The 25,104-nt window shown below is 36.9% G+C and overlaps 1 protein-coding gene across 2 annotated transcripts in view; it reads right to left on the reverse strand.

The window, feature by feature from the left end:
• The window catches only part of LOC306875357 (nuclear receptor ROR-alpha B), a 38,109-nt gene that overhangs the window by 2,992 nt on the left and 10,013 nt on the right, over positions 1-25,104 (reverse strand). The window contains exons 2-10 of one of the 2 annotated variants that reach the window (XM_079425865.1): positions 13,186-13,215; positions 5,408-5,493; positions 4,274-4,415; positions 3,105-3,521; positions 2,433-2,554; positions 1,622-1,754; positions 1,404-1,511; positions 1,197-1,307; positions 39-151 (exon numbers count right to left, since the gene is read on the reverse strand). In XM_079425865.1, the coding sequence (XP_079281991.1) occupies positions 39-151; positions 1,197-1,307; positions 1,404-1,511; positions 1,622-1,754; positions 2,433-2,554; positions 3,105-3,521; positions 4,274-4,415; positions 5,408-5,493; positions 13,186-13,215 (1,262 nt within the window). Of the gene's footprint in view, positions 1-38; positions 152-1,196; positions 1,308-1,403; positions 1,512-1,621; positions 1,755-2,432; positions 2,555-3,104; positions 3,522-4,273; positions 4,416-5,407; positions 5,494-9,293; positions 9,455-13,185; positions 13,216-25,104 lie in introns of those variants that run through there. The other variant, XM_079425866.1, reaches the window with a different exon arrangement.

Here is a 25,104-nt window from a genome sequence, read left to right on the forward strand (position 1 = left end):
TCTACAAAGGTTAACTGCGAACATGAGTATATATACACCTTTGTGAGAATTCCCTCATCCCTCTGGTTCTTCTGCAGGAGGTTCTGGAGGGCAATCTTGATCTTCTGCTGGAGTTTCTCCACTCTGCTCTTCTCCTGCAGCCAGGAGCGATCTACACACACAAAGAGTTCAGCACCTACACAGATTTGCAGCAGATACACTGTGTAACAGATACACAGCAGAGCTGGCCAAAATTCGGATGAGTTGGAATTAGAATTGAAGTGGTCACACCCCACAGGAGAATAAATTGAAATTAGATAAAGAAGAATTTAATAAATTACAATTCAAAGAACACAAGTACCGCATTCTTAGAAATGAACTAGGTCCCACTTATATTAGATGGCCTTAACTATTATTTACTTAGATCAAAAATAAGTACAATGTACTTATTGTTTTCATATTGAATTGTAAAACACTTCTGCTGCTATTAAGGTTTGGTGGTATGGGTAGGTTTAAGGTTTACGTTATAGTTACAGAGTAACTAAACATGTAATTACACTAATTACAGATGTAATTACATATAGGTAAATTGTATCAAGTGGTCAAATGATTTGTAAAAAATTGTATCAAATGATTAATTTCAATGCAAGTACATAGTAGTTAAGTCCACCAAATATAAAGTGGGACCATGAACTGTTCTTCCACCCTGGTCCACAAAACTGACGTTCTGAAATATGATGAAATATACAAAAGTTTGGGGTTGGTAAGATTTTTTTTAAATGCTCTGAAAGAATTTTATATGATCAAAAACACAGTAAATGCAGTAATACTGTGAAATATTATTACAATTTAAAATGACTCTTTTCTATTTTAATATATTTTAAATGTAATTTATTCCTGCAATAAGCAGTCATTACATTTTTTGGATTTTTTGTAGGATTCATGCATGAAAAAAAGCTTTTTTTTGTTACAATTTGAAAAAAAAACACACAAAAAAAACAGGTATATCTCATTCAAATTCAAACTGCAATCCTGAATCAAGTTTGCTACTCTCAGGAACTAAATCGAAATTTAAAAGGCATTTTTTATTTAATTATGATTTAATGACAACCCTGATATTCAGAGAATGTACAATTATAGCCTCCGCAAAATGGATTTTTGCGACTCCAACTCCTATCAGTGAATCTCTGACATTGGCCTTGTTTTTCTTCCCTCACCTGCAGACATCAGCACATATGCTGAAAACAGGCCGATCTCATCTTCACTGAGCTGTAGAGCGTTCAGGCTCTTCGCAAACTCAAACACAGAGCTGATAAGATCGTCACAGCCTTAAAAAAAGCATAACAAAACAGTGGTTAATGCTTTGCATTTCCATTTGCTATTTCCTTTTCCTTTAAAAGTGGAATCCAGTTCTTAATGCGCACCCAATGCTTTGAAGACCTCCGGCCCAGCATATTTGCTGTCAAAAAAGACAGTGTTGTTCTGGGAGTTATATGCCCGACACATCCTCACGAACACTACTTCTAAAGAACCTGAGAAGCAGAAAATCACGCTCATTATTCAGTGGTTCTGCCACAGTTTGTCAATACTCTGATGCTGTTATGTGAACTTGGATATGTTTAGAGGTTTATCTGAGGTGTACCTGCTTTGAGCAGCACGATCTGATCGTTCTGACAGAGCTCCATGAATCCATCGATGCGCTTCGCAAACTCAACCACATACTGCACAGCTTCAGTGACTTTAACCGCACACAGCTGCCACATGTCCTCCTGAGTCTAGATGGTGCAGAGAGAGGGTCTGTTAGTACACATACCTGATTATTCCCCTCAGGGATCATTCAAGTGCATCCATCCATCTTTCTGTCCATCCATTTACATACAACAACAACAGAGAAATGTGGGGAAAACAAATTAACTAATTAGTACAAACTTGTCCTGTTTTATACTTTTTTGTGCTTTATCAACCCTTACTACTTATTAAGTGAGTGAAGTGACATACTGCCAAGTGACCCATACTCGGAATTCGTGCTCTGCATTTAACCCATCCATCGTGCACACACACAGCAGTGAACACACACACACCGTGAACACACACCCGGAGCAGTGGGCAGCCATTTATGATGCGGCGCCCGGGGAGCAGTTGGGGGTTCGGTGCCTTGCTCAAAGGGCACCTCAGTCGTGGTATTGAGGGTGGAGAGAGCGCTGGACATTCACTCCCCCCACCTACAATCCCTGCTGGCCCGAGACTCGAACCCGCAACCTTTGGATTACGAGTCCGACTCTCTAACCATTAGGCCACGACTTATATATAATACATAGTGTACAATGCTTTTAGTCACTTCCAGCTGTAAAATCCAGTGGTGGTTATGAAATGAATTTGGGACATTGAGATTATTTGTCTCGAGATGTTAATATCAGGTGTACACACAGAGCCAAATGGACATAAGCAAACACCTTCTTTTGGTACGTGTCCAGGTCGGTCTGTAAGACTGTCTGCCAGTTGCTGGGCTGTAGCTCTTCTCGAAGATACTGGCACGTCTCCATGTGAGACTTGCAGATGTTCTCTGACAGATGTTCTGTGTTAGAAACACACAAATAGAGTCAAACAGCTGGATCTGACACACATTCCTGGGTTTGTGAAATGCACATCTGACATACTGAAGTTGTATATTATTGCCACATATTTTCTAAAAGAAAAACCATTAATACTCATTTTAGTCAAAAAGTCCTGTGCTAGTATTTGACTGGTCTGTGATAATGAGGCACTTCTTACTAATGACATGTTAAATGGGCCATGGAGGTGAGTTCACAGACCCCTGCTGTTTCAAACCCCACAGCTGTCAATCATGCCTATAAAGGCAGAATCCCGTATAATTACGTAGGGTGGCACCATGTAATTTCATTTGATAATATTTTCTTTCTTTGCAATTACATGCCAAATGATGCCAAAGTAACTAATAGCTAAAATGATTTTAAAATTGTAAAATTATTCTGTCTTTGATATTATCTGTGATATATTCAATGCAATCTTCAATAATAACAAAAATAAATATAGATATATATATTAAATAAAATATAATTTTTTATATATATTTTTGTAAGTGATTAGTATTTTATAGTTGTTACCTAAGTCATTGTCAGGAGGTGAAGAGTCTCCATTGCTATAGCAACAATATTGATCTAAGCCAGAGTCCGAGCTGAGGTCGCACACAGGTTCTAGTTTAATGCCATCCATGTCTAGACCTGACTGGTCTGGAGAGGGCTGAATGTCTAGGTAAAATCCACCAATCGCTGAATCTGCCTTTCCTTCCTCTGGGGTCTGACCGTTCACATATCCACTGAGGTCATCGGGGAGCTCTGTGACACCATTGGTGGACAGGGCGTAAGAGGGCGTGAGTGGCTCCGCCTCTCCAGGAGGTTGAGGTTCCCGCCCCTTCTCTGTGTCATCACCCACTTTCTCCTCCTGCTGCTGTTGACGGTGTTTCTGAACCTCTGCGAACAGACTGTCCCTCTGCTTCTTAGACATCCGGCCAAATTTCACAGCTGTGAGTGAACGGTTTATCATTAATAATGCTAATATCATACTAAACATCTCAAAATATTGGTAACACTTCATAGTAAGGTCCTATTTCACTGTCAAAAATTATTTCCTTCAGTTTTTCTGCTTCAAAATTTCATGTAATTTAATATTTTACTTGCCATTCATTGTAGTTGTAGAATTTACTAGCAATTTCTGAGTGAAAATAGTTGTTTCAGTGTAGTAACTTTACACAAACTAATATTAACAGTGAGGAGTTTTTGCTAAAGTATTTATGTTAGTTAGTAGTAAAAATATAGCTGTTTGTTAGTTTATGTTACCTGAGGTCCTTTAAATAATATGAACACATATAACTTTTGACTTTATTAATATACTGGTTAAATGTTGGAATTGACATTAACTGAAATAAATGAATGTTTTTAAAGTGTTTTTCATTGTTTATGTTAACTAATGTAAGTTAACAATGGAAACGTATTCTAAAGTGTTACCAAGTAAGTAGCCAAGATCTTTATAAAGGGCTGAACTACTACTAAAAGCAACGTGAAAGGCACAATTGAAATGAATTTAAAAAAATTGGAATAAATGCAAACACATTAGCATATGCCATTGCTCAATATCATCAAAGCTCATGGTAAGGTTCTCTATGGAGAAAATGAATGGTATTTTTACATTTAAACATTACGGTCACACTCTATACATCTCAGATACATCTCAGGAGAATTATATACACCAGCATGCACATCAGTTGAGAGCCTACCATCTCTTGACATGCCCACTGCTAAGCATTTCTGCAGGCGACAGTGCTGGCAGCGGTTTCTGCTGGTACGGTCGATCAGACAGCTCTTCTGCCGAGGACATGAATATGACACAGTGCCCTGCTGACTCCTCCTGAAGAAACCCTGAAAGAGAGAGAGAAAACACAACAATAGGTCACCTCTAGCTTGCATCTTTGAAGTTCGCATTGCAGCACATTCCAGAATGATTTATTAACTCTTCAACTAGTACAGAAACTAAATATCACTGTTTTTTACACTGCATATTTCCATGCAAATAAGTGACTTTTAAAGGAATGTGTCACAAAATGCACATTTTTATGCCTCTCTTTCCAGTGCAGTTGTGCGTTATGGGAGCTCCAAATGAACTCGTATGCATGAAGAATGCATGAAGTGTAAATGCCTCTAGAGCACTCTAGTGAGCACAAGCACCTTCTGTGGTGGTTCGTGCCACACTCAGACAAGTATAAATAAGGCTTTGATGTGCACTGTGAACCAAAAGCAGTATGATTTTATTTTTCTGTAAATGGGAACACTTTTGGCCATTACAACAAGACAGAAAGTGAAAAATTTGGGACAGAAATATACTATTCATAACTAAAATAATAATAATCTACACCACCATTCAAAAGTTTAGGGTCGGAGGTTTCAGCATCATTACTCCAGTAATCAGTGTCACGTGATTCTTCAGAAATCTTTTAATATGCTGATTTGATGCTCAAGAAATATTATCAATGTTTACAACATTTGTGCAGCTTCATATTTTCATGGGAACCATGAATTCTTTTAGGATTCTTTGCTGAACTTAAATTTTAAAACAACTACATTTGTTTGAATTAGAAATCTTTTGTAATATTATAAATGTTTTTAATGCTACTTTTGATTAATTTAATGCATCCTTGGTAAGTAAATCTATTTTAAAAACAAAAAACACACTTAATGATCCCAAACGTTTGAATGGTTTATTATCTAAAAATTATGATCATGATTATAACAGCCTTAATTATACATTTAAAAAACAACAACAAAAAACAAACTGATAGATGCATAGGCATCTTGCTGACAAGATATAACTATGAGATGTGTGTGTTTTTTGTTTTGTTTTTTGGTTGTCTTACCTTGCATCCCTCACATGTGATAACACCATAGTGAATCCCTGATGATTTATCTCCACAGATTTTACAGGGAATACTCTCAATCTGAGCTACAAGGAGACAGAAACACACTTTCAAGAAAAAAAACTAAACAAAAAAAAATGTTGTCTTTGCATGTTATGCTGACACAGGAGAAAGTAATGTAGTAAAGACAGCTTTAATTAAGACATTTGTTAGTAATTTTTCTCAGGAACTTTGTGATGCTTTTAACATTTTAAACAAACTCTGTTTGTTTGAACGGTCCAACCAGCCCAACATAGCAACACTGGCTCAACCGATGGCACGAGTTTGCGCCAAACAACCAACATCAGCCAGTGTGCTTTGGAAACTTGTTTGGAAAAAATTGCAATTCTATTTTTTCTTTGAGTAGAGGCGAACCATTTTCAATCTCAAATCAATAGGACACATTTATATAACACTGTTTGACAAAGCACATCTGTTTTTGTCCTTCGAAAACACTCTTTTCTTCCTTTAAACTGATCAGCGTAGACCAAAATCACATCAAGACTAATTCCTCAACTCCTGACCTTTGAGTTTGCTAATGCAGAGAGAACAAGGCCTGAAGTTTGTTGTGCAGAGTGTAACCTCAGGCTTTAGCTAGCAGAACAACGGCGAATACATTTTAAAAGAATGAATCGCAGCAGCACCACATAACACACTACATTCATTCAAGCAGAGAAAATGGCTATGACTGTTGAAATCACCCATGGGACTGACATCGTCTGTAAGTGCAATCTGCTCTTCTAACATCCAACATTCATTTGGGTAACTACAGCATGACAATGCCATCCTCCCTTAAACCACAAGCTCGCTTCACGACAGCGCCGTAGTGAATTTCGGTAAATATCAAAGTCAAGACGCACTCCTAGTTGGAGATGGCGTCTGCGTGCACTGGATTGTGTGCTGTAGTCGTGCGCGAGCCCCTGAGCGGCTCGGCTGCGATTGGTTGTGGAAAAGCACGTAGAGATGGTGTGTGAGGCTGTTGAGAGGGGAGCTGGGGGGATAGAGCAGGAGGAGAAATCCATTTAGAGAAGAGCGATGCAGTCGTTCCGGCAGCCCTGAGGCGCATACAGTACAGGATGAAAAAGTAAAACGCATCTCATCACCATCAGAGCGCTCTCTTTCCTCTCTTTCTTTCGGTCACATATGCTCAGACTCGTATGTTTTTTTTCAGCTGCGGACTCTATTTGCAAAGGCATCAGAGCAGTTTGAGAATGACTATTTTCTCATGATTACAGAAAGGGCTAATCTCCTTTGGTTCTGCATGCCGTATTCATTCAGGGCATCCTCACTCGCTCTCATTAGATATGTAAAGATATGTAAAGATATACATTAGATATGCTCCGGGTGTGTGTTCACGGTGTGTGTGTGTGTGTGTGTTCACTGCTGTGTGTGTGCACGTTGGATGGGTTAAATGCAGAGCACGAATTCCGAGTATGGGTCACCATACTTGGCAGTATGTCACTTCACTTCACTAAAACCAATCGGCAGTAATTAGTTACTCTGAAGCACAAGACGCTAATCTGGTCTGAATTATGGATTAATACATCAAAGGCACATTCTCCCAGAGCTGCCGCTGAAGTCTTGCAGCAGTAGGTACCGCTGTTCGGCTCTGATGCAAGAGCACGGCTTACAGAGCTGCTATTTCAGACTACAGAAAAGGAGCGTTCATGAGGGCCATATACAGATGAGGATTGTGAACGCATGAATTCTGCACAACAATACAAGGGTTTGTGTAAAGAGATTAGATTGTGGTGGATATTCTTAAAGACTGATTAAGTCTGTAGACCATTTTTTAGATCACTTCAACTATAAACAATAGGATGAAATGCCCTTGTACATCTTCCAAAAGTCAAAAATCGTGTGTGTATAATTTATATATATATATATATATATATATATATATATATATATATATATATATATATATATATATATATATATATATATATATATATATATATATATATATATATATATATATATATATATATATACACACATACATAAAATTGTATAGCGTATGCATTTACTATTATATATTTCTATAATATATATACACACATTGCCTCATTTTGTGAAATATAGTGTATATATTTTTACTATATTATTATAAAGTATACACGCATATTACCTCACTTTGTGAAATATAGTGTGTGTGTGTGTATAGGTATAGTATAGGATAGAATGTAGTATTATATTATACTATATTGCATAGTACAATCTGTCAACAGCTGCATCTTCATATTTTCAGTCAATATAAGAGACTGAAAAACCCCAGTCCACCACTAGATTTTTATCATTCCATCACTTTTACAGACAAGCACCTACAAGCCAACCAATATTTTACAGGTGTGTATCATAATCCGCAAACACAGACTTTCACACACAGAAGACTTCAGTTTGCAAGTGTCGCTTCCTCCTCATGAGATGTTGTGGTTTAACATGTTTGGTTTCTCTCCTGGTGTGAAAGTGCTGATGTGCTGTCTAAGTAGGAAACATAAAACACAGCACCCAACCAAAGTCAAAGCCTGCAGATACACACGCACAGACACACACACACACACACACGTTCCCTCCCCCTTCACTCACACCCTTTGGGGTTTCTGTAATCTGTTGACAACACTGACTCACATCGGGTTGAGATCAACACTCCATCATAACGAAGGAGAAAATAACATTCTGGCACATATTAGACTTAAACTGAGCTATCATCAATAATACTTTTTTTTTGCAAACACATAGATATTATACCGTTATTTTCTTATTAGCTAATACTTGTCCATTCATTCTCTGTAATTACTTAAACACTTAAAATGAACAAATGATCTGCTCCAAGGACAAATTGAATGGTGACCAAACGCTTTAAATTCTACATAATTAACTTTCACCGTTAACCCGAATAAGACTCTAAATTAACCCATGCGTACTTGAGTTTCAGTTGTTCACAATCCCACCAAGTCTACTCAGGGTGAAATCTTATTAACCTTTAGTCATGATGTCAGAAGGTCAGCCAAGGAAAAGCAGTACTTTCACAAAAGTCTCTAGCTTTGTTCTTAGACAAAAAGATGGTTGATAACAGTACACTTTCAGTTGATCTGAAAACAGTGTAGGAGGACACGTCTGAAGTGCCGAAATAATCTCTAATCTCTTTGAAAGAGAAGCAGCAGAGGCTCACACAGATGTTCCACTGCCCTATACCTCATCACTAACAGATAATGACAGCTGCCAGCAAGACTTTGCATTGCCTGTCTGTGTGTGTGTGTGTGTGCGCGTGCGCATGGTGATTCAGAGTTGGGGGTGGGGGGATTAAGTAAAGCACAGCCGTTGGTGGAATAAACAGCCAGGCTCTCCTATGGCAGTCCACCCCTGCCTGCCATAAATAGGTCAGTGGAACAACATTCCCCAATCATCCAACATGGCAACATTCCCATGCCGTGCCAAACAGCCAACATGGCCGCCCATGTATGAGCTGTCAGAAAGACGCCATCGCATCGCATCACATCACATCACACACTTACTGACTTATGCTCACGGCAGCTTCAGACTGACTGAGATGTTCCCTCAAACACACACATGCTTTAATGCATATTACTACAGATCATAAAAAAAATCTAATATTCACTTTGCAATTCAAAATCGTAGAAAACATGTAAATGAACATGCAAAACAGTGCACTGAACAGTCTATGCAATGTTTTGAAAGCAAAACTGCCACATTATACATGCAAGAAGAGACATTATGAGCTGGAAACATTAAGGAAACATTAACACAAGCTTATGCACTCATTCTCTCATGTGCACACACATACATTTCCACAGCTGTCCCAACTCAGAAATCCTTGTCCTACCTTTCATGGCTGTGATCATTAAGTACATCCTGAGGCTCCGTGGCCACGCTGATGACCGTCAAGAGCCTCGTCTCAAGAGCATATGCAGACTGGGATGCAAGCGTTGTGCTGCTGACTGACAGGAGCGCTGCTGTGCCTCTCGTCTCTACCGCATGAGAATCCATGTGACCGTGACATAAGGACTAAAACCCTTTCTTCCCGCCCCTTCAAACCTTGAGTGACAGCTTTGTCATCCAATGGCTGATTGGTTAGTGAGTTTTTTGTTGACTGTGTGGTTTAAAGGGTTAGTGTTGACTCTCACTTTGTACTGCTGTGCAATGTGTTTTCATGATACTATACTGTATGCAGGAAGTTGTCTGCAGGTAAGACTTCACAGTGTCAGTGAAAAACACTTTCTCTTCCTCCATGAGAGTGTTTCACAGTGACACACAGGACATCGGTTGCCTGTCGCCCTTATCACACCATCTGTAATGATTGACTTCTTTGCTTAGGTCTCACTATTATTACTTAGCACATTATGTATTACAAACTACAAAGCATCTAGAAATGAACTTAAGACATATACAATATGATGAATAAATGTTTTGAGGTACACACTGGAGGTATTTTGTAGCTCTTCTACATGCATACACATTTACATATATTTATATATAGATAGATTAAAATATTCATTTAATTATATGCATATATTTTGTATATTTTATATTAATTAACGTATTCATTCACTAAATTCATGCAACCAATTTACTCAAATTACTGTAATTTACAAGTGCATGTTTGATTAATGCTATAATTATATTGAAAGCATATACATGCCAAATTAAAAATGTTAATTTAACTATGTACATTAAGAAAATATAACAATTATATGTAAAATATAACAATTATAAATTCTAAATGTATTTTTCAGTTTTTAAATAAATGTATACATTTTATCTGTATATTTTGTACGTTAACTTAATTTCATGTACATAATTGTTTATCTAATATAATTTTAGATTTACAAGAATAATATCTTACATTTAAGTTAATTTACTCAGGTTTGTGATTTTACTAACATACTGTAAGAAACAAGTGTATGTATGGTTAATATACGTGTATGTATGTTTAATAAATATATGTTGGACATACAAACAGAATTTTTATAACATTCATTATGCGAAATTAAATTCTAAATTGTTTGCACATAATTTTAATATAACATATAGGGATGCACCAATACCACTTAGACGCATAATGCAGTTAACATCAACAAGCAAAACGTGCAACGTGCGTACACATCTGTATTGGTGCAGAATGAGAGAGACGCGTATAGCCAAGCTCATTTCACAAAGACTACTTGTTTCACTTGTGTGATTGACGTTTAAAATAAATGCTGCATACAGTGAATGTCCCTATAGTTTTTGTGTGTTTTATATTTACGATTCAGTTTTAATCCATATGATGCATTTGCTAAGGTGTGAATATTGAATGTTTAACACTGTATTTATTACATACATGTACTTCTTAGACATCCTTAATCTCTAATAACTCCATTCTGCTCTCTCTTGTTCTGTTGTCTGAACATAGCATTGTTTACATGCTGTCTGGTATCGGTGTTTGATATCGGGGTATTTTAACGAGTATGAGTAAGAGCGCAATATCGGGTCCGATACCGATACCGGTGCATCCTTAATAACATAATCATACAGAACATAATGTAACAAACTAAGTTAAGAAATTATTTTATATAAATATATTTGTATTTTTCTATATTTCAATATATTTTTTTCAATAGATTCGCAACTATACCAGCCATCTGTCATTAGACATAATTATCTGCATCAGCTAATTAAAAAAAAGCTTATGTTCAACGACCACTAGTTAAAATCATTATAGTTTTTTTTATCCCCCACATAACAGCCATATATAGTAAAGTCATCAGTAGCACAGCAGTGATTTGAAATTGCATGTGTTTGCCTACAGGATAACTGGCATATTTGAAATTCTACCCATATGTGTGTGTGTGGGGTACACGCACACGTAGCCTTATACAGGTCTGGCTGAATCTGAGGGGAACGGGGCCATCTGAATGCAAATGATCTGGCCAGGGCCCAGCACAACACCCTCTCCAATCCACCAAGGCCAGAAGAAGAAATAAGGCTGCACACATCTAGCTGAACCAAGCATCTTGTAAAACCATCTCTGCGGTTGTGAAAGTCACTATTACGCAACACAGAAGCTGTAGGTAAGTACCTGCTGACTAACCTCATTAGGCAACAAGTCTCAAAGATGTGACCTTAAACGACAGTTTAGATCATTTACTCAAACTCCAAAGCTGTATGCATTTATTCTGCCGACAACACAAAACATTAGAGATTGTTTAATTATTCATCTAAGTTTAATAATGTTTTTTGCCCCAGCCAATCACCTCAAAGACCATAACTTCAGAACCACTGCTCTAAACACAAGCCTCTAAATCCAGTTTATTCTAGAAACGTCTCCCACATGCTGTCCAACTGAGGACTGAATATCTGAAATAGAGATGCTGGAGCTGCTTGTGCAGGTCTCATGTTTCACGGGCATGACAGCAGTGTGAGGATGGGGTTCTGTTGTGCGAGACACTCTCTCAGAGAAATTCATTAATCCTGAACACATCTCTCACTGGGCTGGGTTTAACTTCGGCAGGACAGACATGCTAATACATGCTCCCAGCTGCTGCTTGTTTGCTTGGTGTCTCCAACACAAGACTCACATACAAACACACATGCAAATGCCCACAGTGACTATCAAACCGAATTATCTTATTGAAGAATGACTAAATATTTGAATGCAATATGAAACTACACGCTGGAATAATACAGCGAATAAACTCTTAGTTTATATACACTGTCCTTCCACTACATTCAAGTACACGAGGGACATCTTATCCAGTAAAGGAGATTTCACATCATTCAATGCACAAACAGGAAGTCTCTGTTGGTAAACCACAAAAGCATTCCGCTAGTGTGCAGTTATTTTCTTGAGCAACTCCTCTCACCTTGACCAACATTTTTCTGTCATGTTGGGAAAACCTTTTAGCATGAAACCAGTATATAAGAAATGGCTCTCTTCTGTTTCCATAAACACCTTCATTTATGAAGGGCATGTAGGGCACATCAATTAACAAACAAAAATTACATTTAGTGGTAAATACGGATTCAACCATGTAAATCAAAACTGTTCAGTGTATTTTTTATTGACTATAAGATACAAAAAGTTATTAAAAATGACAAATTATATTTTTTATACACACACATATCCATACAAGCAATTTTTCATAATTTCTCATTTATTATTGCTGTTTATTGTAAATAAGTAAATATATATATTTTTATTATATATATATATATATATATATGTGTGTGTGTGTGTGTGTGTGTGTGTGTGTGTGTGTGCGCATGTGTGTGTAAACATGGTGTGAGAGGAGGTGAGAAATATAAAAATATAAAAAACAGTTACACATATATCTTGCGCAAATCTTACAATACAGTAGGTACTACAACTACAATTATCCTTTTACTTATCAGGAAATAAAACCTTCTTGAAAACTGATGGATGTTGGTAGGAGAGCACTTTTAAACCTCTTTAAACCAGCATTTATCACAGCCATCTCATCCTAGCATGCATTGTCACTTTCACACATTAACCCAAAGAATCTGATTAAAGCAAAAAAAAAAAAAAAAAGTGGATATCAATGTGGGTGTTAACATTCTCAGTTTCTTGAATTTTCAAAAAGTACGGTGTCTCCTCCTCTCTTTAATTACTTTTGTAAAAGCCTCCCTGATCGTTTGGTCTTATGTGTACAAATGGAGTATGTTACATAAAGATCTGTGGCCACAGGAATGTACTCTTACATGAAGACTGTACTTACATGTGTGTGTTTTCTTTGCTGAGGACACATCTGAAAAAGAGAAGCAATAAAATAAATATTAAACAGGGCTTGCGATAGAGTTCATACTAGACTCTTAAAAAACATTTTACTTTAAAACATTTGGAAAGAGTCCATGCTTAGATTAGGATATTAAATTGGATATAATACAAATGATGTTTTCAAAATTCTGTGTTCTGATGAAGTATATATTTATATTAAATGCACAGAATTTTGAAAGTATAATTTCTTGCAATTAATTGCGGCTACAATTCTTTTTGCATTTTCGGTTTAAATTTTATTTGGCGTTGGAAAAATAGTTTGTTATAGCTTTCCCCCCCTTTTTACACTGTAAAATCCAACCTTGTCTGACTTTTCATGCCTATGCATCATGGGAAATAAAATAATTAATTAAAATACCAAAAGTCATTTAGCCTTAGAAAGCAAAATAATAATTAAAAAAATTATACCCATGTGTTTGTTATATGCCAACATATTGCCAAACATGAAAATAATAAAGAAATACTATGTATATAGTGAATAAATGTGCACATTCATGTTTTATTAATTGCACAGAAGTGAACTGAAGGCACTTTGTAATCCCAAGACATCACAGGCCCTGGTTTATGCTTTTACATTCAGGGCAACTCAGGCCAGCGCAGTCAATCACCATTAATCCATCCACTCCTTTTAATCAGAGCTATTGTACTACAGCCAGCTCTATTGTGATGTAAAGTGTCCATCTGAGAGAAATACAATCCGTCATGACTAGTGATACTGTCGAAACGAGATACAAGTGGTAAATGGCAACTGCTAATCAACAAAGCATTTACCAGTGATTTGTGCCAAATGATTTTCCATCTGATTGTAAATTAGACTCCGTAATAAAAGCGCTCATGTCCAACTCGCAGCACGCAGGACGAGGCAAATGAGACACAACCAATAACTAATTGAACATTTCGCATGAAAGACATAATGCTGCATTCATGCTATGTCGTAATTCTGAGATGTCAACACGTGACAATCTACTATCTAAATTGTGTTTCTATGGCAACACTATCAACGCCAAAGCCCTCACATGCTCCCTTCATGCACTTGAAGCTTCTTGAACTCATTAATAAAATGTAAAATTTTAATATAATACACTAAAATGTTATGTTATTACAGTTAATAAAATATATAATATAAAATAATTATTTGTAATAACTAGTTAATCGAAAATTTGACAGAAAGACCACGCTATTACCAAAACCTGTGATCTGAGAACGCCAAACCAGAAGTTCGAGATTTTAGCGGAAATACGTAGACGGTGGGCCGTGCATAGAGTCCATTTAAACTTGTAAACTCTGAATGATCTGACAGTTACGATTTGGACCAGTGACCGATGTACCACGTGATCACCGCCAGGTTCGGGCGCTACTGAGTCTGACAACATGGAAAGCTGTGAGTAAAATGTCACGTGTTGTCATCTCGGAATTACGGTAACTACGACATGGCGTGAAGGCAGCATTAGGTAACAAATGACAGGAACTTTCAGATGTTAGACTGAAGAATTCATTTCATTATGGATTGTTGAAAATCCCAGCAGCTGTACTGAAATCTGTGTATTGTACCTGTTAAATGACTAAAGGATCTTAAGGAGGAGCGTATAATTGCTTGAACCAGTATACTAATTAAACTGATGAGAAGAGCTTTCTCTTTTCCTAGCTCTTTTTCATATCTTATATTCAGCTGGACCACAATCGACGTTCCGCCTTGAGGCTTTTGAGGAGGCACATTCATTATTCCTCTCCAGCTGAAAATCTGAACGATGAAAAGAACAAAAAGGATCTAACTGCAAACCTTTATTTATCCATCTATTTATGAAACAAAACAAGAGAGGCGTAAAAAAAAAAAAAAAAAGATCCCGCTTTGTCTCGTTCCCATCTTCGCAACGCTATGTAAGAAGCGGCTTCAGATCTGATGATGCTCAGCAGTGAAATGACAGCGAATCTCCTGTCGTTGTTCTTTCCACCCATTTCTAATTGGTTTAACTCCTCGGTCTCAGTCTCAAACAGCCTCCCCCTGAGTCTCTTTGTTTCTGTCTGTTCACATTGAAATTTCACTGTAATTCTCTTTCCATGCTCTGAAGAACAGAGAGCATGTGGATGTGCACGGAAAAAATGGCTGAGAGTTGAGAGGATTAGACCACAATAACAATGAAACATTACAGAAAGCAAAGGTCAGACGGACGGCTTGTCCCCAGTAAAATGTACTTGCGGGGGGATTATTTGCCAACCAGATTGTTGGGTTAAACAAAAAAAGATTCAAATCAATCATCTAAATAATCTATCTATTCGCACACATACATATACATACATATATATATATATATATATATTCAGTTGGTGGGATTCAGGGTGCATTCTGGGTTATTAAATTTTTTAGGATAGCTTTTAGGGGAGAACATGTGTGCTTTCAATCTTTTCAAGAGATTAGTCTGAGCTGAATGACACAGAAACTGCCTCAGGATTTAGGTAAAACTACTCATTTGGTGATTTTCTCAATCCTGTTTAAACCGGACGCTGAGAGGATCGACATCATCCAATAATGTGCCAGATAAACCTTGTTTAACAATGTTAATAGATTTTCAATTTTACGTTTAACAATTAATAATTGTTACCGCCAATGATGATTGTGTTATGTATGTTGTAGTGAAACAAACAGATGGTCTCTTCAATTCAAACCCTGGGGGTCTGATTACTTAATTCACTGATGTTATCAAAGCCAAACACAACATGGATGTGTACTTATGTTATTTTGAGTTATGCAGAGTTGAATGGGTTCATGCAAGGTTGGTTGAGTTCACTCCCACTCACCAGATAGTCTTGAGGCCCTGCTCATTTGAGAGGTAATAAGTTGTCAAACTCATTTGGTGTCAGAAACCTAATGAGAGTTTGACACAGCGACTCTGTAAACCAATTGAAGAGCTTTTAGACTCCTGGTTAGAGTTGCACTTTCCTTTAAAATAGATATCATTTTTCAGGTGAGCTGACCGTGTTGGGGGTTAGTTAGCGATGCGAGTAAATAAATATTTGATTTTAACTTGGAAACACTTAGGAATCTGATATGTTTTATTTATTGGTCAGGCTTCATGTTTAATCAGGTTGCGGTAGTATTCTCACCATGTTTAAGAACTGATGTCCCTATCAGAAATGCAAAGGTTTTATGAAAACAGCCTTTGTTTTTTTTTTTATGAAGAAGTCCTGATGATGCAAAGTCTTTTGTTTGATATGACTGATGAAGTATTTACAGCGCTCAAAGCACAAAATCCACGATAAGAAGGATCTTCAAATCAAAAACATGTTCCACAGAGATTCATTCCCTGAGCAAATAACACATATCCCAAAAACTTCTCCATATGCCGAAATTATACATCTCTACAACCTAAGCTGCTTACCAATGAATAAATCAAAACTGACAAAATATGTGTATAAAATGAATACATACACACTACCGCTAACCTTGGTAAGATTTGTTAATGTTTCTGAAAGATGTTTTCATGCTCATCAAGGCTGCATTTATTTGAATAAAAATATAGTAAAAACTGTAATATTGCAAAAATTTTAAAAAATATATTTTAGAATGTAATTTATTCTTGTGATGGCAAGGCTGAATTTTAGAAGCTATTAATCCAGTCTTCAGGGTCACATGGTCCTAAAGTTACTTTACTTGCTATTATTAATTGTGCCACTTAATATTTTTGTGAAAAATCACAATACATTGTTTTCAGGAATCTGAAGAATTGAAAGTTTAAATCAGTCTACACTTAATCCAAAACTTTAAACAACATTTGCAGAGTTTATTTGCAAAAACCGATAACTCCATTTTTTTAAGGTTTTCAAAAATCATGTTTTTATTGTGTTTGGTGTTAGTATTTTTTTCGTTATTTTTCAACCAAATCAAAATAACCCAACAGCAGTTTGATTGAGATTAATTGGAATGCACAATGAAAAAGCATGATTTTTGAAAATTGTTAAAAACGTGAGTTATGCATTTTTGCAAATGAAATCTTCATTTGTCATTTGTCACAATTAATAATTATTAGACATGTAGTTTTTAGGAGTTGTTTTTTCCTGAAAAAAAAATCTTCTTCGCTATTACGGGAAACAAAGTGAAGCAGTAAAAATGAAGAAAAAGAGGTAAGGAAAACTTTTGTCAATTTTATAATCTAATGTTTTTGCAGGATAACTTCAAATGCCTATCTCATCAAAAAAATATATTATTCAGTCCAATACTGTGGGTATTCCAGGGGTCAAAGGGGTTCAGACGGACGCACATGCTTTCAGGACCATGGTTTCTAGACGATGAGATGACGCTGGAATGCAGGCCATAATGTTGTTACAACTCCACTCCTCTCTCTTGCACTCTGTTTGACACTCTCAGTCATCTTTACACTTTTAACTATGTTAGCATCAGCGACTGTCAGTTACACTGATGACAGGGATTCTCTTCAGTTTGAAGATCACACTGATATTCATGACAGGCTCTAGCACCGGCTGTACACACTCCCTGGAGCTCAAACATACTGATAAACCCCTGAATTCATTAACGTCAAGCAAAAATGAAATATTAAAAAACAGAAATGTTTTAAAACGGATAGTTCAGAAGCCATTGGTAAATGCAGATAATCAGTTACTGCTGCACATTCTATGTTAATGTGCCAAGTTTTCTACTTTGTTTGGCAACTGTAAACAACGGCTAAGCTAATGCACTTTATTACTTGTCGGAAGAATGATTTACTTAGCTATTATTTATTAGTTGAATTCATTATTGACTATTTATATTAAAATAAGAAAAGTTATATGTATTTGTACTACACAATGAACACTTTCCAATTTAAAGGGCCTCAGACTGTGACTAAACTGGTCACAAATGCGACCAATAATTGCATGAATTACAACCCGAATTCCGGAAATGTTGGGATGTTTTTTTAAATTTGAATAAAATGAAAACTAAAATACTTTCAAATCACATGAGCCAATATTTTATTCACAATAGAACATAGATAACAAATGTTTAAACCGAGAAATTTGACAATTTTATGCACAAAATGAGCTAATTTCAAAATTGATGCCTGCTACAGGTTTCAAAATAGTTGGGACAGGGGCATGTTTACGATGGTGTAGCATCTCTTCCTTTCAAAACAGTTTGAAGATGTCTGGGCATCGAGGTTATGAGTTTCTGGAGTTTTGGTGTTGGAATTTGGTCCCATTCTTGCCTGATATAGGTTTCCAGCTGCTGAAGAGTTTGTGGTCGTCTTTGACATTTTTTGTTTAATGATCCCCCAAATGTTCTCTATAGGTGAAAGATCTGGACTGCAGGGAGGCCAATTCAGCACCCGGACTCTTCTACTACGAAGCCATGCTGTTGTAATAGCTGCAGTATGTGGTTTTGCATTGTCCTGCTGAAATACATGTCGTCTGGAGGGGAGCATATGTAGCACTAAAACATTTATACACCTTTCAGCATTCATAGTGCCTTTCAAAACATGCAAGCTGGATTTTGAACTGAACGCTGATGACACGCTGGAAGGTCTCCCTCCTCTTTAGCCCGGAGGACACGGCGTCCGTGAGTTCCAACAAGAATGTCAAATTTGGACTCGTCTGACCATAGAACACTTTTACACTTGAAACAGTCCATTTTAAATGAGCCTTGGCCCACAGGACACAACAGCGCTTCTGGACCATGTTCACTTATGGCTTCCTTTTTGCATGATAGAGCTTTAGTTGGCATCTGCAGATGGCAAGGTAGGGGTGTGCGATATGACGATTTTTGATCGTGGACGATAAAAATGTCTCCACGATCTGCTTATTAAGAAATATCGTAGTATCATGCTACAGCGCACATTATGTCAGATACAGTTCTGGCGCCTCCGTCTCTATATACTGTACAACACGACATACAGCAGTAGAGTTACTCTGACAGGACACTTCACTTATTCGCGATCGCAAAAGTACATTATTTGCATACAAGCCTTGCTGGTTAAATGTTTCATTCGCGCGCTGGTCTGACGTGCGCTTTTTCTGATCGCATACACCTGAAGCACGCGCACTAAAAAGCCTGTCTAACAGCACCTGATTACTCAACTAACTTATCTTTTGCGCTAATACTGTCAAAACACACAAGGTTTAAATACAGACTCAGTTGGTTATCTCTAAAATTAAAGTAAATAGTTAAGAGAGAAACGGATGCGTGCCTGTATATTAGATGCGTGCAGCTCTTAAAGGGACAGGACACTAAACATGCTGTTGACTGTCATTAAAGGGATAGTTCAGCCTAAAATTTAATTTCTGTCATTACTTACTCACACGTTGTCCCAAACTTCTATTAATTTCTTCTGCTGAACACAAAATAAGATATTTTGAAGAATGAGGGTAACCAAACAGTTGCTGGTCCACATTGACTTTCATAGTAGGAAAGAAAAATCCTATGGAAGTCACTGTGGACCAGCAACTGTTTGGTTTTCCACCTTCTTCAAAATAGCATTTATGTTCAGCAGAAGAAAGAAACTCATTCAGGTTTAAAACAACTTTTGAGTAAATGATGGTATAAAAATAAAACATTATGACAGAATTGACAGACAGATGACTATTTAGTTTTTGGGGGAACTATTCATTTAACGTTAACAAAACAACAAAATGCAAAGAGAAAAATCACTCACTATTCTTGACTGAAAAACTTTAATACAGTTGCTTTAGGAATCAGTCTATTTTTATTTATATATTTTACTATATTATTATAAATTTTATATTTGTTCATTCAATTTCATTGAATGCTCCTGCTAAATACACCTATTGTACCTGGAAATAAAGCACTGTTTGTTTTATTTGTATATTATATGTATTTGTAATGTGTATCTTTGTTCTTATTTTTTAATAAGAAAGATAAAATGACAAAGATTTTTATCTTCGCTCACTTTGGCCTAAATATCTGCCATGTCTTTTTTTTTTTTTGTTACATTGAAAGGCTTTGTCTGTCTAGTTCGGCTGTAATGCTCAGACAACTTGTAAAACCAAAATAGTAAAACCAACATGACAAAGAATCGTGATAAAATCGTTAATCGTGATATTTCTAAAAAAAATCGTGATATTATATTTTTCCCATATCGCCCACCCCATGGCAAGGCAGACTGCGTTTACCGACAGTGGTTTCTGGAAGTATTCCTGGGCCCGTTTAGTAATGTTAATGACAGAATCATGCTGATGAGTGATGCAGTGCCGTTTGAGGGTGTAAGAATTACAGAACCTCAGACGCTTTGAACCTCTGAGATGGACAACACACACACAGTGCATTAACATACAGACATCTGTCTCTACATCCCATGGAGAGAAAATGCGGGAAAACGCCTCTCTGACATATGCATCAGTTCCTTTTCATCCCCTCTTCCCCTCACCCATCCTTCCCTTCACTCAACTCACTCAAAACTAATCAATAGTAGAATGTAATGTTATACATTAATGCAAGTGATATTTGCAGTCATGTTTGGTATGATTTGAATTGTCTCAGGGCGACTGGTACAATGGTCTCATTCTTATAAGTAAACTAAAAGGTAATACAGATCCTAAGAGTTCAGAGATATTTTGCACACTGTAGAGGGCGGGTCAGTTCCCAGTCTCGTTGTGAAATGGCTGACATATAAATAATACTTTTTTTACTATACTATTGAGAGTGTATTTGCAATAGGATATAAAAGCTCCGGGTGTCCACATACAGCGACAATTATTATTGTCCTTTGATGAATATTTAGTTTTAAACTTTTTTTTTTTTACATTTGAATCGGGACTACAACATGCCCTAGAATAGATATTGTTTGAAAATATTTTGATTCTTTATTGTTTGGTCACACTACCTTAAGGCTCTATTAATTAAGTAAGGAATAATTGACGACGGGCCGTTGAATTATTAGAAAAATAATGCACACCCGAGGTGGTGATACACCTCGGGTGTGCATTATTTTTCTAATAATTCAACGGTCCGGAGTCAATTATTCCGCTTATACTACGGTTGCCACACCTCAAGACATCGATCAGATTATATATTTCAAGGGATTCGTCCGGTTTTTCTACTTAAATCGCTATTGTGAGTAGGATTATTTCTTCCGCATCTCATCCAACGACTCTTTTGCTAGTTCCAAAACGTCATTTTAAAGCTGGCAATGGAGGCTTGAGCCGTTGATAGCAGACTAATGCAGTTAATAATGAAGTTATTAGAAAGAGAGCGAGAGAGACAGAGACACAGAGAAAGAGAAACAGAGAGAGAGAGAGAGAGAGAGAGAGAGAGAGAGCTTGTATGAATTAGGCTACCTCTGTGTGTCCCTCAACAGTGTTCTGAAGCACCGTCTCTAAACTGTAAGTCTGCTTTAAGATGCAGCGCTGTTATTACCTCGCTAGTGAGAAATGTCATGTGTAGCCTTTAAGTTGCTACACTAGGCTAACTGATAAAATCGTCAGGGCAGCGCTGACAACGATGCGAAGTGATATGGAACTGTAATGCGGTCAAGAAAGCTGCCTGGAACTACGTTCGCCGTGCGTTTCCCTGAAAATAATTATACACCTCAGAACGTTCGTCAGCCAATCAGATTCAAGCATTCAACGGCCCCGTAGTATAACATTAGTTAATTCATTAGTAAACAAACTGCCAATGAAAAATTCTTCTAAACATTCATTAATCTTAGGTAATTTCAATTTTTAATGTTGTTAAAATCAAAAGTTGCAACTGTTTTATTTAATGGACTAACAGTTATATATATAACTTCTGTAGCAAATTGCTGTAGCTATTGCTCATTATTAATGTTAATGCATTAACTAAGGACGGTTAATGAGATTTTATTGTAGGGTTAGGGTTATTGTACAGTGTTACTTAGTGTTCTTTATAATTCTTTTGCACTTTAATCTGTGTGAAATTTTCACTTTATACTTTGTGTATTACTTTATACACAAAAAAGTATAAAAGTAAAAAATATTAAGTAAAATGTTCAGTTCTTTTTGTTATAAGAAAAAAGTTATTAAACCTGCTATTCTTTGTTATACTTTGACAACACTTTTTTGCAACTAAATGTCAATACCGTGATAATATTGTATACCTTAATAAAAGCATTAGCAATTAATCGCAACATAAAAATCTGATACCGTCATATGCCACTGCTCCGGGTGTGTGTTCACGGTGTGTGTGTGTGTGTGCACTTTGGATGGGATAAATGCAGAGCACGAATTCCGAGTATGGGTCACCATACTTGGTCGTATGTCACTTCACTTTCACTACTCTCTGCTGGTATATCACCCCTAAGTCAGTCCAAAATGTTTTTGTTTTTTTTAAATCAAAACCCAAGCTCATGGTGAGTTAGCCTTTTAAATCTGACATTCGCTCAGTGCTGTAACTGAGCTAAAAATGTACTCCCTCACTGAATCGTGAGCCATTTTCCTGCTATGTTCATGTTCACATTTTTATTTATATGATGTATATTTCTGGTTTGTGAGCCTTTTTACGGACTCGGTTCATATGAAAAATATTCACACATCTCACAGTTTTGTTGTAATCAATTTTATGAAGCCATGGACTATCATTAAGTAACGAAACCAAAATGTGAAATAATAGAGTTTGTGTCAACAAAGCAACCTCTGTCGTACAACCCCATTTAGCAGATGTTGTGGTCTTCTTTAAATTGACATTCGCTTTATTTGAGCAACAGACAATCAGTGCTGTATTAAAGCTATAACATGACGGTCCAGAGGAAATGGAGATGGCAAGCATCAGTCAGTTAAATGGCAGGTAGAGTTTCACATCATTTAATCGACTCTCCAGTCCATTTCTCTCTCTTTCACATCCTTCACACCACTCTTTCTTTTGTATTTTTCCATCAGTCTATTTCTGGCTGACAAGCTTACAAGAGATGATGATCGCATTTACGTAATAGGCACACACGAGCACACACACACACGGACACACACCCACAGAGATCCAGACAACACTTACACAAACACTCCCACTGTGCATTACAGCACAGCACTGAGATTATGCCAAATTGGGTTAGTAGAGCAGTACTGGGTTCCACAGAACAACAAACACACACTGAGGAGGTACGAGAGGGGAGGAGAAGACAAGAAGGAAGATAAAGGGAGGGGAACGAGTGGTCATGAAGTGGACTGCCAACACTTGCTCAGATCATTGCTTATGACCAGCTCTGCATGTTAATCTCTGCGAGTAAAAAGTATGTTGATGTGCCCCTGCCAGGCGTAATGAGGGGGATATTGGTTCCTACTGCGGAGAGGAAAATAGCGGCTATGCACCAAAAGGAGGGAGAGAGCAAGCGATCACATAAAGAGATCATGGAGAGTGTGTGTTAGCAGCAGGATAACAGAGCTTAAACCCCCAAAGGGATTAATAAAATCTGGTTTCCAGGGACTCTGGGATATGTGAATTTAAAGGTTTAACCATGCACAACAGCCAGAGAATTGGAAAATATTTCCCAGTGTTTTTTTTTGTAGCATATTTGTCAAAAAAAAATAAATAAAAAAAATCAGAAGATAAAGTGGGGTTCAAAAGTCTAATACCTCTTGTGAAAATGCTTCTATTTGTATTTTTTTATGGTTTCCACAAAAATATTAAGCAACAACTGTTTTTTTCACTGTGGTCAAGTTTCATTGTCTAAGGAAATCGGTAAAGTCCCCAATACGTGTAAGGATCAATACCAACACTGTGCACGAAAGTCAGCTCCAGACAAAACAGGTATCACACGTTTGTTTTCCAAATTGTCCTTCTGAAAGAGCTTCTTGGCACTCTGTAAGGCTAATTATGCTAAAGCTACCATTGTCTCTGTTTGTTTTCACTGGTGCTGTCTTCATGAATGATCGTGAATAGGAATGTGGTGGTTAAAAGTTGCATATGAAAGCAATGCGAGTCGATCGCTTGAGTTTGTTGAGCTCATAATCACGAGTGGGTCTTAAAGTTTTTGATAGCATGCCATGCACCATGAGACCAGCTATGTTGTTATTTTTAATCCCGCCGTGCTCCCCGTCTGTGTAATTCATAAACACAAATTTATTATGCACAGTATAATCAGATGACTGACTTTGAAACAGAGTAGTTTTCTGTAAAGATAACAGGCTTTTACTAATCATGGAATGTTTATTTTCAAAGGCTAGCACTGCTAATGCAGAGCTGGAGCTCTTGAAGCTCCGCCCTCTTCCCCGGGAGCACCAGCTCATTTGCATTAAAGCAACATACTCAAACACAGAGCGTTTTGGCTCATACCCTAAAAGTGGCAATTTTAACAAGCTATAAAAAATGATCTGTGGGGTATTTTGAGCTAAAACTTCACATACACACCATCATATCAGGATATCAGAGACTTCGTTTGCATCTTGTAAAAAGGAGCATAATAGGTCCCCTTTAACTCCACAGGTTGTTTTTTTGTGTAAAATTGTGTAAAAAAATTATCATGTTCTCCAGCATGACTTGAGAATAATCCTCAAGCAATAAAAAATGGAAGCAAGAAAACTGACTTTGTGAAAAGGAGTTCTCATGGTAAATGTCACAGCTTTGCCTAATTACGAAGAAAGATTAAGAAAAAAATGTATTCTTCATTTTACGTCATAATGTTTTGTAATGTAAATGTTTACAAATCCTCAAACATCCTGTTCATTTCCAGATTTAAATTAATTTTGAATCCCATATTTCCAGCATGGTCTCAGACTTTTGGCCCCCACCTTTGTATATGTTAGAACTAGGAGCAAATGCTGTTCTGTCAATAATCTGTTCATAAAACCATCTGCTAATGTGCAGATGCATAGTAGAAGCCAGAATAAATTCTTACGTAATATGTTGCTTTTATGAATCACCCACGAGATGTCACTCTCAACAGCACTAGAAGATTTGATCACA

This window comes from Barbus barbus, assembly GCF_936440315.1.
Source record: "Barbus barbus genome assembly, chromosome: 1".
Lineage (NCBI taxonomy): Eukaryota > Metazoa > Chordata > Actinopteri > Cypriniformes > Cyprinidae > Barbus > Barbus barbus.